Raw genomic sequence first — 14864 nt, 5'->3', positions numbered from 1 at the left:
GAGCACTGAGCTGAGCTTCCTGTGCTTTATAGCTTGTTCCCACTAGCTAGCTATTTTACTCAGGGCAGTGTACATATGTCCATCCTCATCTCCCAATTCATCCCCCCCCTCTCTTCCCCCCCCCCCCCCCACCCCGTCTCCACATGTCCATTCTCTACATCTATGTCTCTATTCCTGCCCTATTCATTTGTACCATTTTTTCTTCTCGGTTCCACATACATGCGTTAATATATGGTATTTGTTTTTCTTTCTGGCCCACTTCACTCTGTATGACAGACTCTAGGTCCATCCACATCTCTACAAATGACCCAGTTTCATTCCTTTTTATGGCTGAGTAATATTCCATTGTATATACGTACCACACCTTTATCCAGTCCTCTGTCGTTGGACATTTAGATTCTCCATAGCAGCTGTATCAATTTACATTCCCACCAACAGTACAAGAGGGTCCCCTTTTCTCCACACCCTCTCCAGCATTTATTGTTTGTAAATTTTTTGATGATGGCCATTCTGACTTGCGTGAGTTGATACCTCATTGTAGTTTTGACTTGCATTTCTCTAATAATCAGTGACGTTGAGCATCTTTTTCACGTGCCTCTTGGCCATCTGTATGTCTTCTTTGGAGAAATGTCTATTTAGGTCTTCTGCCCATTTTTGGCTTGGGTTGTTTGCTTTTCTGATATTGAGTTCCATGAGCTGTTTGCATGTTTTGGAGATTAATCCTTTGTCGCTTCGGTTGCAAATATTTTCTCCCATTCTGAGGGTTATCTTTTCCTCATGGTTTCCCTTTGCTGTGCAAAAGCTTTTAAGTTTAATTAGGTCCCATTTGTTTATTTTTGTTCTTATTTTCATTATTCTAGGAGGTGGGTCAAAAAAAGAGCTTGCTGTGGTTTATGTCAAAGAGTATTTTTCCTGTTTTCCTCTAAGAGTTTTAGAGTGTCTAGTCTTACATTTAGGCCTTTAATCCATCTGGAGTTTATTTTTGTGTATGGTGTTAGGTAGTGTTCTAATTTCATTTTTACATGTAGCTGTCCAGTTTTCCCAGCACCACTTATCAAAGAGGCTGTCTTTTCTCCATTGTATGTTCTTACCTCCTTTGTCAGAGATTAGGTGACCATATGTGCGTGGGTTTATCTCTGGGCATTCTGTCCTGTAGCATTGATCTGTATTTCTGTTTTTGTGCCAGTATCGTACTGCCTTGGTTTACTGTAGTTTTGTAGTATGGTTTGAAGTTGGGGAGCCTGATTCCCCCAGCTCCATTTTTCTTTCTGAAGATTGCTTTGGCTATTCAGGGTCTTTTGTGTTCCCACACAAATTGTGAAATTTTTTGTCCTAACTCTGTGAAAAATGCTATATATATAAATATTTTGACAATTATTTATTAATCAGTTTGATTCCCTCAAATCCTGTTTTTCACCTTAGCTAGGGTGGTTCTAAGCTAGAGTAGCTTTTACTCCATTTTAGCCTACTATTGAGGCATGACCCTCTGGGGTCGCACTCTATTTGATGCCTTAGGTGACTACTGAGAACTGTTTACTCTGGTTCCCCACCCTATGTGAGCTTTGGGAATTGCTGTTTATAACTAACTCCCTAGCTACTCTGCTTGGGTTTGTAGGGCGTCATTCTACTTGTGTGCAACCCAAGTACACAGCAAACACTCTAGGGGACCACTGTTTTGATTCCTTTCTAGAATGCTGCATCTTTCAATCACCTCAGCTTTCCTAAACTCTGATCTCAGTGTCTTCTCAACTCAGCAAGGTTGTCAGGCTCTGTTTAGGTTCCCCCCTTCCTGTGTCTATAGTCTGGGTATTTAAAAAGAAATACATATATATATTTATTTGGCTGCATCAGGTCTTAGTTGTGGCATGCAGGATCTTTGTTGTGGCATGTGGGATCTTTAGTTGTGGCATGCAGACTGTTAGTTGTGGCATGTGGGACCTAGTTCCCTGACTAGGGGTTGAACCTGGGCCCCCTGTACTGGGACCCAGTCTTAGCCACTGAACCACCAGGGAAGTTCCTATAGTCTGGGAATTGCCTCCATGCAGTGAGATGGAAGGTTGCAGACCTCAACTATTTCTTTGCCCCCTTTCTCAGTGATTACAGCCTTGTGCTGCCTGTTTTCCAGTGTCTGGAAAACACTTTCATATATTTTGTCTACTTTTCTAGTTGTTGATGGAAGGAAGTTAAGTCCTGTCCTTGTTATTCTGGAATGACTAGAAGTCTCTGAAGATGGGAACTTAAAAAAAAAAAAAAAATTGAGATTAAAACTGACATGTAACATTAGTTTTAGGTGTACAAAATGGTGATTTTATATACATGTATACTGCAAAATTATTATCATAATGTTAATATCCATCACCATACAGTTAGAAATCTTTTTTCTTATGATGAGAACTCTTAAGATCTACTCTCAGCAACTTTTAAATATACACAGTTGACCCTTGAACAATGAGGGGGTTAGGGTTGATCCTCTGCAGTCGAAAATTCATGTATAACTTATAGTTGGCCTTCTGTATATGTGGTTCTTTTGCATCTGTGGTGCCACGTTTGTGGATTCAACCTACTGTGGATGGTGTAGCATTGTAGTATTTACTATTAAAAAAATCCCTGTATAAGTAAGTGGACTCGCACAGTTCCAAGTGGTGGTGTACAACACAGTATTGTTAACTATAGTCACTGTGCTGTACATTACATTCCCTGGACTTATTTATAACTGCAAGTTTGTATCTTATGACCACTTTCACTCATTTTGCTCACCCCGTCACCATCTGCCTCTGGCAACAACCAACCTGTTCTCTGTATCCATGAGTGCAATTTATTTGAGATTCCACATATGAGGTCATACAGTATCTGTCTTTCTTCTCTAACTTATTTCACTTGGCATAATGCCCTCAGGATCCATCTGTTTTGTTGCAAATGACAGGATTTCCTTTTTTAAACGGCTGAATAATCTGGTTCTTGTGGGCCATAGATGACACATTTTCCTTATGCATTCATCCATCAATGGACACGTATTTTCCTGTCTTGGCTATTGTAAATAATGCTGCTTTGAACACAGATGCAGATATCTTTTCAAGATAGTGATTTCATTCCCTTCACATAAATACCCAGAAGTGGAATTGCTGGATCATAAGGTAAATTTTAGTTTTAATTTTCTGAGGAATCTCCATACTTTTCCATACCGCTTGCACTAATTTACATTCTTCCCAGCAGTGCACGAGGGTTCCCTTTTCTCCTCCTCTTCACCAGTGCTTGTTGTTTTTTGCCAGTAGCCATTCTAACAGGTGTGAGGTGATGTCTTACTGTGGTTTTGATTTGCATTTCCCTGGTTAATGATGAGTATAGTTTCATGTACCTGTTGGCTGTATTTATGTCTTCTTTGGGAAAATGTCTATTCAGAACTGTTTTTTAGCTATTGTCTGAATTCTTTATATTTGGGATATAAATCTATCAGGTATATAATTTGCAAATATTTTCTCCTCTTCTGTAGGCTGCCTGCTCATTTTATTGATGGCTTTTCCTTTGCTGTGCAGAGCTTTTTAGTTTGGTGTAGTTCCACTTAATTTTACTTTTGTTGCCTTCGCTTTTGGTATCAAATACAAGAAATTCACTGCCAAGACTGATGTCAGGGAGCTTTACACATGTTTTCTTCTAGTTTTATGGCTTCAGGTCTTAGGTTCAAGTCTAATTTAGTCCATTTTGGTTAATTTTTTGTGTGTAGTGTAAGAGAGTGGTCCAGTTTTCCCAGCACCATTTATGGACAAGACTGTCCTTTCCCCATTGTACATTCTTGCCTCCTTTGTCATAAATTAATTGACCATCTATGTGTGGGTTTATTTCTGGGCTCTCTATTCTGTTCCACTGATCTATGTGTCTGTTTTTATGCCAATATTATCATGCTGTTTTGATTACTACAGATTTGTAATATAGTCAGAAAGCAGGAAGCGTGATGTCTTCTTCAGCTTTGTTGTTGCTTTGGCTATTCAAGGTGTTTTGTGGCTCACTTTGGTAAACAGAATGCGGAAAAGCAGAGGAAGAAAGTAGCAGAGAATAAGAGTTGGGACATTCACGAGAGAATACTGTTGACAGTTTTCTTGCACAATGCTCTCTTGAACTAATGCTGCTAAATCCTTTGCTGTATGTTGCAAAGTTCTTATACCTCTTACAAGGTAGAATGCCTTGCCCCAAACCCCAAGCACGTTCTACCTACCTATGTACTACAAAAATAAGATTCTATTATTACTACAGCATATAAAAAAATAGCTGGATGAATTTTCACCAAATTAGGGGGCATTTTTAGAATGGATTGACAAAACAAATGTTGCAAATTCTTATGGAGAATTTGCACTTTCCCTTACTGTGCATTGTTTTATTGATTCCAAATTTTATAACTATGCTACAAATAATTGCTTCTCCAGTTGCGTGAAAACACACACATATATTCCAATATATGTACGTATCTTACATATTTTACTATTAGTGATTCGATTATGACCCACTCAAAACTGATGATAACATACCTTATGACACTGGGATTGATGTCAACCAAGAGAGAAAATACTTTTTTCCCCCTTACCATCAGCTGAAGACAGATCACTATAAACAAACCAAACAATGACCAGTCAGGCATCAAACCCAAAGAAGCTATTCTTTGTCCACTATTTGGGTGTTAAAGTAGTACTCAGTAATACACTGAGACAGGACCAACTGTACGTTACCACACAAAGCCCAGATTTTACGTTTAGTTCTACTAATAGATGAATTAATGGACTTTTTTTCTTCTTCCACATTAACAGGCAAGTAAGCTTATTATCACTGGAGTCTGTGGCCAGGTGGGAGAGCTTACACCAAAGTGGTGTAAGCTCTGGCCGTGTCTCTCCTGTAATTTCCAGTGAAGTCCAAGTACTGCTGTGGGAAGATTAGAACACCTATATCACTATGCAGATGTTAGCCATGTGTATGCAAGTAATTAGACCTGAGAGGAGGAAATGTCAGGCTATGACTTCTGTACTCCTGCCCAGGCGAAAAGAGAGGTGTGTACATGGTGGCTGTCTACGTACAAGAATTGGTTTCAACTGGTGGAATGTGGTATAATCCCTAGGGTTTACACCTCGGTACACTATAAACCCTAGGTATTCCACACCAGTTACCTGGATGAGTATGAGTGAGTACTGAGAGTGATGTAAGTTCTTCCTGTCCTTTGCTATGTTTTCTCATGACTCCTTTGTTAAGAGCTCACAAGGGAAGAGCTCAATATGGGTTGTACTCAGATACAAGCGGGTTCAAGTTTTGAATGATGGATAGGATCTTGACTCTGAAAGGAAAGTCATGAGAAATGAAGGAAACAGCATAACCAAGACAAAAGAGAAACCTGAGATCTGACTTGTTCCTTTCTCAAATTTAATTGGAGGAGACTATGTGCTCATTGGTAGGGAAGGTCATGAAGAGAACACTGGAATAGACTGTGCACAATGGGCTACAAGGATGAAAGTTAGGTCTAATTTAAGAATCAAGGACTACACTGACATGCTGAGGTAATACTAGGAGCACGAAGGCATCAGTCCAATTAGTAGGTCATGGCAGTCAAGCATTTCCTGTAAGAAACTCATCATCTAGGTCAATGTTACTTTTGTATGTTTGAAAGCACAATCTAGTGACGACATTTATAGGATTTAAAAATCCCCCAAAGTATACACCTCCAGCCCTATACTTTTCTTAAGATCTCAGTGACTGTTAATAACATGAAAAAAGTTTAAACCATAATTTACTCCTTACGAAACAGAAATTTCTACAACCATTGTAAGTTTACTATCAACATAACCTGTCTCCTAACCATTATGTTGAACCTCCAAAATAAAAAGGTATTGATCTTGACTCACTGCAATTAAGAAAAATCCTAATTAGGTAACCTTTGGTAATTAAGCTTCTAAATCTGTAAAAGGGGAACAAAGTTCTTCCAGGGCCGTTGTGAGGATTATCCGGAAGAATATATGTAACACAGCACTGATAATGAAGTTAGTGATGCTGGCCATTGTCTTACATAGATCAGCCCTGAGCACTGATTACTTAAAAATGATGAAACCTATTATATAACATGCTTCTACAACTAAAAAATAGGGGGATGGTGTGCAATATAAGGATCTTTTTTAGTACTTTAATAGGTTTATGAAAAGCTATTTTGCTGACGATTACTGCCAACTCTATTATCTCTCAGCAGAGTGAGAGTGAAAGGACGGCTTCACATTGAAAAGGGTTGAACTGGGAATGACCGCAGGATGGGGCTGTAAAAGCCTAATTCTACTAAATGATAAACATTCTCCCTCTGTGACATTTTAGAAATGCCACTTTCTTCATCATATATTCCTAGATTGACAAAGGAAACGTTTTCCTTCAAGTACACAAAGATATGGGATACATTTAATAGGACTTTTTTTTTTTTTTTTTGCAGTACGTGGGCCTCTCTCTCACCATTGTGGCCTCTCCCGTTGCGGAGCACAGGCTCCGGACGCACAGGCTCAGCGGCCACCGGCTCACGGGCCCAGCCGCTCGCTCCGCAGCATGTGGGATCTTCCCGGACCGGGGCACGAACCCGTGTCCCCTGCATCGGCAGGCGGACTCTCAACCACTGCGCCACCAGGGAAGCCCTTAAGAGGACTTTTTATTGAAAGTCTAGTAACTGGTAAGATGTAGAATAGTCTAAAAATGAAACCTGACTCACATGGACAATTTAAGAAATAATTTACATGTAAAGACTACATGTTGTTGTTTAATATTTCCTAGTTGAGTTCTACTTAGATTTTTCACACCAATAATTACCCTTGGTTTTGTACTTAAAAAAAAATTTTTGTAAGGAAAGTTCTAGTCTGGAATTTTGGTCTTGCCCCTGCTATTGCTTTCATCAGTTAAACTAACAAACAACTGATAAAAACTAACTAACTTTACTGAAATGAATGCATTTTCTAATTTCCTTTGCAAGGAACACGGTGCTCTGTCAAAATGCTTATCTAATATCTCCATATTGCTCAGTAGCTCACATTGAGTTTTAAAATGAATTTATTAAAGAATGGTCTTAGGAAGGCCACAATGTTTGATTTGTCATTAAAAAAAAGTTCTGTTTCTTCATGCTGTATAATAAGGTAATGTAACAAGGTACAGAATTATAAGCTTCTTTCTACTGGAATTCTCTGATAGTACGGCACAGTGTAGTCATTTCTGCAATGCTAGAATAAATTTAAAAAAAAAGTCTCTTCTATGCTTCTCTTCAAAAAGCGATGAACAAAAACAGGATGGCATTAAAAAGCCATTTTTTTCCTATTCATTCTGTAGTATTGGAGCCAGTATCTAGGAAACAGAGGAGAGACACAGTAAATTCAAGCAGCAACTTAAATTTAAATATGTTGAGAAAAGCTTTCTTTCAAAAGTAAAACAGGAACTAATGGTGGTGAAGAAGGGGAGACAAGGGTGGAAAGGAAAAGCTGACCACAGTAATATCTTGTGCACGTAAGTGTCTTTTTACCTCTGCCTTAAAAGGAAAGTTAACACTTAGTCTCCACATTTATGTTGAGAAATCAAGTTATACTACATTTGGTTCATACAGCTGCCATACTTTTTTTCAAGTCCTCTACTGTCCACAGATTTAAAACCACAAAGGACTATAACATAGAATTGTTTTAATTCCTGGCGAGAAAAAGGAATTTTCTCTGCTATCTATCAATCAATCACTTTCTCTGCTATCTATCAATCACTTCTCTGCTTCTCTATTTGGAATTGAACTTTTATTTCAGAAAGCTGACTTTTAGAAGAAATGGGCTTATTTCGCAGTAGTACTGCATTTATCTGGTTACTAAGGAATGGTATTAATTATTACTTAAGCTTCTACCTCTAAATGCCACAACTATTTATACTTTGATTGTATTATTTTCTGCTGACACGAGTGCATGGAACACAATCCAAGCTTTTTTTCTTTGAAGAACAATTACTGTACTGTGCTGTAAGTGGGGCAAGTTCCTCAGAAGCCACTGCAGTAGGTAAGGCTGATTTGTATTTTATATACACTGAAGTGTGAAAAAAACAGATAATCTTATATCTTTAAGAAGCAAGAGAAATATACTCTAAGCAAAATACATATGTTTACACGGACTCTTTGATATTATTAAGTTTGCTCAGGGGCCTTCATACTGACTTTTTGGTTCTTAGCTATGTTTCAGATGATTGATTGACACTCTACTAGTCTACATCTGTGCTGTCCAATGTGGTAGCTACTGGCTAACCGTTACATGTGGCTATTTAAAGTTAAGAAAATTAAATAAAAATTAAAACATTAAATTTCTCAGTTGCCCTAATCCATTTCAAGTGCTTAACGGTCAGATGTGGCTATTGGAGAGTACAGACAGGAAACATTTCCACCAGCATGCAAGTTTTATAAACAGTACTGATCCATATCATTAACTCATCTGGATAGCGGTCTAGAAATTATACATTAATGCTCAAATTCTATAGTCTAGTAAAAATTTGAAAACCTAAGGGTTATAAGGGTACTATTAGCCTATATTATAAGAAAGACATGAAAAAAAGTATACATTATCTGACATACAGAAATGTTATCTGTGATCCAGAAACTATAAAATTATAAACATAGATTTTTTTGCTGTTACAGCAAAGAACAAAGTATTTGGCAATTATATAAAAAAGTCATCTTAAAGTTCTTAGAGTGATTATCCCTAGTTAACCTTCCGAAATGAAATGTATGAGCCACTGTAACATTGCTAGTTTCAGAGACTCTGACATCTGGAAGATACGATTTCTTTAAAAAGGGATAAAGGTATCTAATACTAGGCAGCTATCAAAAATCAGGTTTAAGAGAACAGTTAATGACTTATGTGTGAAAAATGATAGATTTGCACATAAGTACGTGCACACGTATATTACTGTAAAGATATGTATAAAGACTAGAAGGTTATACATTAAGTGATATGTTATCTCCAGATGATGTTACAAATGACGTTTTTCTTCTGTGTGGTTTTCTGTCTTTATATCTTTTCAGTGATTGATAGGGCATTTCTTTGAAACCCAAAACATAAAAACAAAAGAAACCTAACGTACAACCTGAGAAACGGAGGGTTCTGCTTTCTACATTTCTCTTTCTCTTGCTTTTCAAAATTCCCCTTCTTGGAAAGTGACAGTATTGTCTATTTAATTTCAGGAATAGCTGCTTTAAACACAAATTGTTCAGCTTACAAAGTAAAAGTAAGTATAATTTATATATTTAAAATTCAATTAGCAAAAAGAAAATAATCATGGAACAGAAAGCAGAGATGTATCGTTTTTGAAACATTTAAGGACCCGAAGAAGTTCCTAGGTCTGCTGTAAAAATATCTGCATGTAACAGATCAGAGGACTAGATATGTACCATTATGACTGGTAAGGCTCTTACGGTTATTTAAAGTCTTTTAAATAATCATTTTTAAAATGTATAGGTATCCAACTAAAACAGAAACCATAGGATAAATTGTTGAAATTCAACACTTCCTTAAAGAAAAAGAAAAGCTTTAGAAACACTTCAAATCTGCAACTGAAATAGGGAAGAAAAGCTTATTAACATGCTTCCCCCCCCCCCCGCCCCCGCACACAAAGTCAACCTGCGGAAGTAGTCTATGTGTCCTATGAAATGTTTAAAGTTAGTAAGAGGACTATGTGAGATCTGGAATCCAGAATCTAGCTGAGAAAGAAGCCTGGTCTCTCTATCTGGGAGTGGATCACTGGCCATTTTCTCCCTTAATTTCAGATGAAAATTTTCTCAAGACTCATGAAAACAAGATTTCAAGTAGCTTTGCTTTCACAGTAATTAGGGCAAACACTTACTTTTACCATCACAGGCTACAATTTTCACTTTATCCACTTTAATAAGTTCTGTCACCTCTCTGAATTCAACATCATTCAATACAAAAGTCCACACATTATCGCAGAATCTGTATGTATTTAGAGAGCCCTTTAAAACAAAACATTTAGACAAACCATGAAAAGTCATGTTTTCCCCCTCACATTTTTCTCCAGACAATTTAAGAAAACCTAGCTACAAGTACATAATTCTCCAAATAGGATGAAAATTAAGGAAAATCTTAAAAAATATTTTAGTTAGCAGACTATTTTCAGCACTGGAAAAGCCTGCAAATTACTTACCTGAAATATTGAATGGAAATTTGAATCTGTATTTCTACTGCCCTCATGTGGCTAAATTATGAAAATGCATTTGAATTTTTTATATAAATACTTAAAAAAAATACTTTTTAAAAGCAACCGATTTTACTGTGTATGTTGATTCTCTGAATTTGTACAAAAGCAGGGAATTCCTAGAAGCATTCATTTTCACCCTGTGACTTAGCTCAGACGAATTACTGTATTAGCCACTAAAATTACAACATTATTGTCCTGTGCAACTCACATTCTTCTAATTAATACATATTTCTCCTAAAAAAATTTTATCTGAACATTAAAAGGAACTTTTTGAAAAGTGTGATGAAGGTGCAAGGGTGGACACCAATGGAATATAATCAAAACCTGAGAGATAGATATATACATGCACAAGTATTTACATATGAAATTTAGTATTCAATGAGACATTTATATGCCTTCAGAAAAAAAAATTCAGCACAAAACTGTTCCCTGCAGTGTTACTTGTAGTATCAAACACTGAGTTCTCATTAATGGCTTAAGTTAGAATGATTACGGGAATGATAATGGCTATGAATGAATGAATGTAATAAATATGAATAATTACTATTTGTTAGACTATACTAGGCACTGAGGATACAACGGTAAGCAATACACCTATGACCCCTGCCATCCAAGAAGCTTAGGTTAGCAGGGGAGATCACTAAAACAAGTAAATACATAGTGTAACAGTGCTAAGAAAGATTGTTACTGGGTACAATGGGAGTAGAGTAGAGGCATCGAAGTAGGACAGGGAAAGCTTGAGTCCCAAAGAATGAAAAAGAGTCAAGGGAAAGGTGGGACAGCAGAAAGGAAGACAAACACTTGGAATGGGATAGTAAGTTCCTGAAAGGAGAATATGACAGGAGGTCCTAAGGTGAAAGAGAGCATGGAGAACCTTGGGAAAGCTTCTCCCTATTGTGAGGGCATTAGGACGGCAACGAAGGATTTCAAGCAGAGGAGTAACATGATGAGATTTGCATTTTGCATTTTTGGTGATAACATGAACAGACTAGAGGGGAGTCTGACTGGAGGAAGGAGAGAAGCTAAGAAGCCGATAGCTTTTAGCTGGCTGAATCAGACAGGTGAAAGTGGCTGGGCGATAACAGAGGCAAGGGGGTCCAGGGAAGTGGAGAGATTTTAAAAGGTAGATCTGTCAACGCTTGATAACCAACTGGATACGGTAGGGTGGGGAACAGAGAAATCTTTGTTATTCCCAAGTTTCTGGCTTGCTTGTGTAACAATGCATTCATAGAAAAAACTGGTTTGGGAGGAAAGTTAAATTTGAGTTTCAGCTACATCTTACCATATCCAGTAAGCAGCTGGAGTGTAGAAGCAAGCATGGGAGCCTATCAATTTTAAAGCCAAGGACTGGATGACATCATCCAAAGAGAATATGTGGAGCCCTAGATAACCCTTAAGGAAAACCAGCAATTAAGTGATACAAAGTAGCCTGAGAGAGGGGCCAGAGAATAGACCAAAAAAGCCAAAATAGTAAGATTTCAAGGGAAGTATGCGTTTCAAAAGAGACTAATCAATAGTATCACTAATTATGCATTAGATTTGGCAATAAATAACTTGGCACAAGAGAAGTTTCAGTGGAGAGGTGGGAGTAATGCATAGAAAATCACTCAGGACATATTAAGTAAAAAGATGCAGAGTTGTAAATGTTAAAAAAAAATTTTTTTTTCTTTTAAATTAGATCTGTTCCTTGACTAGAGTTTGAGCCGTTGGAAGGCTGAACGACCAAATGCCAACCTCAATGTTCATTTCTGGCTTGTGTATAATCAGTGATCCTGTAAGTGTGTAGGTTACTGTCATATCCAGTTGGTGGCAGATGTGTCAATGATTTGAACCAGGCAAGTCACTGCTATTTATGATTAGCATATGAACATTCAACTATGCTGAAATTCTGTTCTTTATGTTAAAAATTTCCTTCTATATGATAGATAACATGTGGCTAAACTGTATCTTTAATGCACCTCTAATAAATACATATATTTTTAACATATATCTACCGAATAACACTTTTTTAAAGTTAATTTACCTTTAGCTAAAGAGATCCAAACTAGAAACCTACAGTAATACAACTAGAAGACCACTCAGGCCTTGTGAACCCTACGACTCTGATAAGCAGTCAAGCAAATTTTCTACGTGGGCAAGTATGTATCAACATGGATCAATTTAGAATGAAAGGATCATGTTCGGAATGACAAACTAGGCACATTTGTAAGTATGGTTGTACAAAAAGGAAACTTTGCCAGCATTATTACTGTTAAAAATTCAAGAATCCACTGATAAAATTTTATAAAGCCACGTTTTACTCCAGCTAATTGTTAGGCATGTGAAAATCATGTGACTTATTTCTATGAATATAAAATACATGCAGATTTTACCCCTTCACTAAAATAAGTCAAACGGGGCCTGTCTTCTTTTGCCCTGTATACCCAATATCCAGAACAATGCCTCGTATTTAATAGGCATTGAATGTTCGTTGAATAAATGATAAATTTTTCTTTTGTGCTTTTCATCACAAACTAAAACCAAAAACCCCGAACAGTGATGTTCTCTTAAATGCAAATTAACATCTATATTCTTTTCATTTGTTGATTTTCATATCCTGTAATCTGAATTTACCATCGAATTGAGAAAGACAGTTTGTTCAGTTTGGGATTACTGTGCAAAGTACAAATGATTCAAATGAGACCAAGCTACCAGAAGAGACCATTATCTGCCAACAGGTCAGGTCTTTATAAGCCATGTTATCTAAGAGTAGGTGGGAGGCAACGTGAAGTTTCTAGAAGTAACTAACTAACTCTGAACCTCCCTGGTCAGAGTTTAAAAAACACAACTGATCCTTAGAGATTACTCTCACTTACCTTTAATCCTGCAGATAATGTTTCAGACATTTGAAATCTCATAACTCTTCAGCGAAGGTAGCCAAACATACATAGGCTGACTTGTGAAAAACAATGGAATAAGAATCTAAAAACAACTCTGTATCTCACATTAAGTGGATGAACTTAGTATACAGATTTAAACATCAAGCAGGATTTAGTTGTTATCAAACAAGTTCTGAAGTTTGATTAAGCCATCTCTCTTTATGATTACTAAATATGTAGGTGTCCTAAAAAGCACCGTTGTAACAACCATGGTGCAGCTTCTAGATTTAAGAAAATATCCTTACCCTGAAATTGACTCTGTTCCTGACCCTCTGTGCCAACGCTGAATTTATAGCCTTATCAAACTGAAGTAGAACTTGAAGGGCAAGCTGGGGGGTAATCTGTTGAGACTGAGAAAAAATAAAGGTCATGAATCTTCTTAGAGAAGAACCTTGAAGAAAAAATAAAACAAAAATACATGAATTACAGGGCTTCCCTGGTGGCGCAGTGGTTGAGAATCTGCCTGCCAATGCAGGGGACACGGGTTCGAGCCCTGGTCTGGGAAGATCCCACATCCCGCAGAGCAACTAAGCCCGTGAGCCACAACTACTGAGCCTGCGCGTCTGGAGCTTCTGCTCCACAACGAGAGGCCCGCGCACCGCGATGAAGAGTGGCCCCCGCTTGCCGCAACTAGAGAAAGCCCTCGCACAGAAACGAAGACCCAACACAGCCAAAAATAAACTTTTTTAAAAAGCCAAAAAAACAAAAAATCATGAATTATCATCTAAAATTTAACTGAGGTTAACCAGAGCCTCTAAACTAGAATCCCTTATTCTTTTTTGCCATAACTGACAACGAAGAAGCAAAGGCTGACAATATTTTCTTGCATTATCTTGACACAAACATAATTTTGAAAAGAAAACATGCAGTGATGTTACAACACCAGGACAAAACTTTGTCTACCACTCCTTCACAGTATCTGGAAAGAAGTGTTCGATAAATTGAAGGAACCAAGTTTCTTTTAAATAAAAAACTTGGGACCAATAATACGTTAAAAAAAAAAAAAGTCTAATCTTATCAAAGCTCAAAATATATGAAAATAAATGGGAATATGTAATATGTTCTTGGATGAGAGGTTTACATAAAAAGGTTAATTTTCCTAAAATTAAAATATAAATTCAAAATTCTAATTTAAATCTCAAGACTTGTATTAACTTATCCAAAGTTATCTTAAAGCTACGTAGACTAAGCCATTCTCATAAGTATGAGAACAAGAATTATTATCGATCCACCAAAATAAAAATGTTGACTTTTAGTCCCTCACCTGTATAAGCTCATCGAGGCTCTCCTGAAGACTGTTTCCCAAAGTGGTATTTCTGTACAACTGATATGCCATGGCTTAGGAGGGAGAAATTCTTTTTCTTATTCAGGCTTGCATTGATATCCTAAAAATTTAATATGAAAGTATTAAAAAAATTATAAATTACATATGTAACACAGTCTACTTCATATTTTCTAATATATACTATGAGCATACTATATAATAACTGAGGAATTGCAAGGAATAGTTAAAAATAGTTTTTCCATTTATTTTTTCTATTATTTCGACATAGGCATTTATACTCCTTTGTACAAAGTATAGATATATATATTAAAATGTACACCTTTACCGTTTCTTTCAAATATCTACCTTTTGACCTAGTCTAGAATTTACCATGTACCATTCTTTTCTACTTACTGTCAAGTCACTGATCCAGACAATCTTCAGCTCAC

The 14864-nt window shown here is 37.0% G+C and overlaps 1 protein-coding gene across 1 annotated transcript; it reads right to left on the bottom strand.

The window, feature by feature from the left end:
* Positions 1-7037: 7037 nt before the first annotated feature.
* GTF2A2 (general transcription factor IIA subunit 2) lies at positions 7038-14536 on the bottom strand. Its single transcript, XM_007458887.1, has 4 exons — positions 14416-14536; positions 13397-13501; positions 9862-9988; positions 7038-7341 (listed from the first exon to the last, which is right to left on the bottom strand). Exons 1-4 carry the CDS (start codon positions 14485-14487, stop codon positions 7316-7318), a joined length of 330 nt encoding a protein of 109 aa, XP_007458949.1. The 5' UTR covers positions 14488-14536; the 3' UTR covers positions 7038-7315.
* Between the last annotated feature and the right edge of the window lie 328 nt (positions 14537-14864).

The sequence above is a fragment of the Lipotes vexillifer genome, unplaced genomic scaffold, assembly GCF_000442215.2.
Source record: "Lipotes vexillifer unplaced genomic scaffold, Lipotes_vexillifer_v1.1 scaffold102, whole genome shotgun sequence".
In the NCBI taxonomy this organism is placed as follows: domain Eukaryota; kingdom Metazoa; phylum Chordata; class Mammalia; order Artiodactyla; family Lipotidae; genus Lipotes; species Lipotes vexillifer.
The sequence above is the reverse complement of the archived record's forward strand: the minus strand, read 5'-3'. Positions and strand labels throughout refer to the sequence as shown.